Source organism: Halyomorpha halys, unplaced genomic scaffold, assembly GCF_000696795.3.
Source record: "Halyomorpha halys isolate HHAL.00 unplaced genomic scaffold, Hhal_1.1 Scaffold796.1, whole genome shotgun sequence".
NCBI lineage: Eukaryota > Metazoa > Arthropoda > Insecta > Hemiptera > Pentatomidae > Halyomorpha > Halyomorpha halys.
The window spans coordinates 222,868-225,298 of record NW_027108156.1 but is presented as its reverse complement, the minus strand read 5'-3'; the positions used below and the strand labels follow the sequence as shown (position 1 = coordinate 225,298).

Genomic DNA, 2,431 nt, shown 5'->3' with positions numbered 1-2,431 from the left:
CAAAACTAAGAACATTACAACAATAAGATACAAAACTAAGAACATTACAACAATAAGATACAAAACTAAGAACATTACAACAATAAGATACAAAATGGTAAATTAAGGTAAGATATGTATTATGTAAAAAATAAGTGAAAAGAAAATTATATATAAATAAAAGGAAGGAAGATATAAAATAGTATTAATACCGCCCGGTCGTTTAACGGTTATATTTCAGTTTCAAATATGTCGCAATACAAAATTCAAAATTTAATTAATTTTACTGAAAACCTTACTACTGGAAAATCATCAAGGATGACTATCAAAAACTGTTAGATTTCAAAGATTTTAACCACTCACTTCTCACCGAATCACAAAGCTGGACCAGAACTGATGAAGAAAAATCACAAAAATTCGGACAATGTCTTTCTAAAACCATTATTCCACATCCTGATATCCTTAACCCCATTCACATTGAATGTATTGAGTCAGAACTAAATATTCCGCTCCAAATAACCCTCCCACCTAAAGCATTTCATCCTTCAGAGATATCTTGTATCATTCAAAGATTACCTACCCACGAATCTCCTAGACACGACCTCATAACATCCCACATCCTAAAACTTCTTCCTCGGAAAGCCATTCTATTCCTTACGAACATATATAACAGTGTACTCCGTTCCACATATTGACCCATGGAAATTATTAATACTATTACTTAAGCCCAAAAAGCCGCCAGAATACCCATCCTCCTACCGTCCTATCTCTCTATTACCAATCATGGGCAAAATTCTCGAAAAACTCATTTTAAAAGGCCTATACCCCATCCTAGATTCCAATCATATAATCCCTGATCACCAGTTTGGATTCCGAACATCCCACTCCACTACCAGTATGGTGGACGTTGTCTCGTCTTCTTTGGAGCGCGGAATGCGCTGGGGTCTTTTTCGATGTAGAATAGGCTTTTGATCGAGTCTGGCACCCGGGATTGCTTTACAAAATCCGCAGATTCCTACCTTCTACATACTTTCTCATCATCCGTTCCTTTCTCATCGATAGATTATTTCAAGTAAACCACAATGGTGGTTCGCCTATTCTTTCCTCTATTCTCAGTTCGCTGGTGTTCCTCAAGGTAGTATCCTCGGTCCCATCATATCCTATATATTATCCTCATCACGTATGCTGATGGCACATGTGTGCTTGCTGTTAATAATAACCCTTTGATTGTATCCCAAACTCTCCAATCCCTTATCACAGCTCTCGAATGGTGTCGTAATTAGATGATTAAAATAAATCCCATCAAATCACCTTTACCCTTCGTCGTAAACCTACCGACTGCCCTATAGTCTCCATTAATAATGTTGATCTTACCTCTGTCGAACAGATCCGCTACCTTGAATTACATCTGGACAAACGACTAACCTGTAATCCTCACACGACTATTACAGCACTTATGGACAAACGGTCTGAACTTCCAATTCATTACAAAAGATTTTGATTTTATTTATTTATTATTTTATATAATTATACCTTCTATGGATTCTGTACTGTTAGAACGGTCATACCATTACGAATTCTTAGCTCTCAAGTGATTTTCTGGATAACTTGTTTTGTACCTTGTAACCCTTACGAGATAATAAAATCTCCATCAGGTTTGTCACATCTTTTCTTCACCTCAGGTAAAGTTAAAAACCATCCATAACAAAATAGAAGCAACTAACCTATCAAAACGATAGCAGACAAAATGGCGTGTAGCTCAGCTGGTCTGTCACGTGACGCCATTCCCTATTTAGCAGGCCTATTAATATACTCTCAACCATGAAAAATGTTATATCCTTTTAACACGCTAAAAGATGGAAATATTTCTCTATTTAACACTACTTTTTCCATTTAATATGATAACCTAAAGTTGATGGGCACCCCTATTGTATGGCAACCTTTTTTTTCAACCTCTTTAGTTTAACATGTTAAATGGAGAAATAGTTCTATTTAGTGTGTGTAGGTGGTGAGTATTAGTATCTTTTGAACTCGATATTTGAATTACCTTTTCATGATGATTGAGGAGGCTAGAGACGACGTTCATCGAAGTATCTGAAAATGAATCATCTCCTGGATTCAATACCTGTAACAGTTGTAGAAAATTGTTCAAAATCTATCAAATAATATTTTTGTCCGATATTTGATAATGATGATAAATGTACTTAAATGAATAAATATCTATTTTTTATCTTTAGTTCTGCCATTTATTTTGTAGTTCACTCTGTGAGAAAATGGTTCATTATTAGGGGAAGAAAATATTCATGACATTGTGCATCTTAGATATTTTTTTTTTACATTTACTTATCTATGAATGGAACAGGGGTAAGGGGAGTATTAATATCTTGCAGAATTCAAGAAATACACGTTTTGAGTCCGAATAACTAAGTCTCGTAAAATGGTGCATGTGTGG

General features: G+C 35.1%; 1 protein-coding gene across 2 annotated transcripts in view; it reads right to left on the bottom strand.

Moving 5' to 3' along the window:
- Positions 1-2,104, bottom strand: part of LOC106686191 (uncharacterized) — a gene marked incomplete at its 5' end in the record, with an annotated part of 40,622 nt that extends 38,518 nt beyond the window's left edge. For both annotated transcript variants that reach the window (XM_067046567.1, XM_067046568.1), the window contains 1 exon segment: positions 2,027-2,104. In XM_067046567.1, the coding sequence (XP_066902668.1) occupies positions 2,027-2,104 (78 nt within the window).
- Positions 2,105-2,431: the final 327 nt, after the last annotated feature.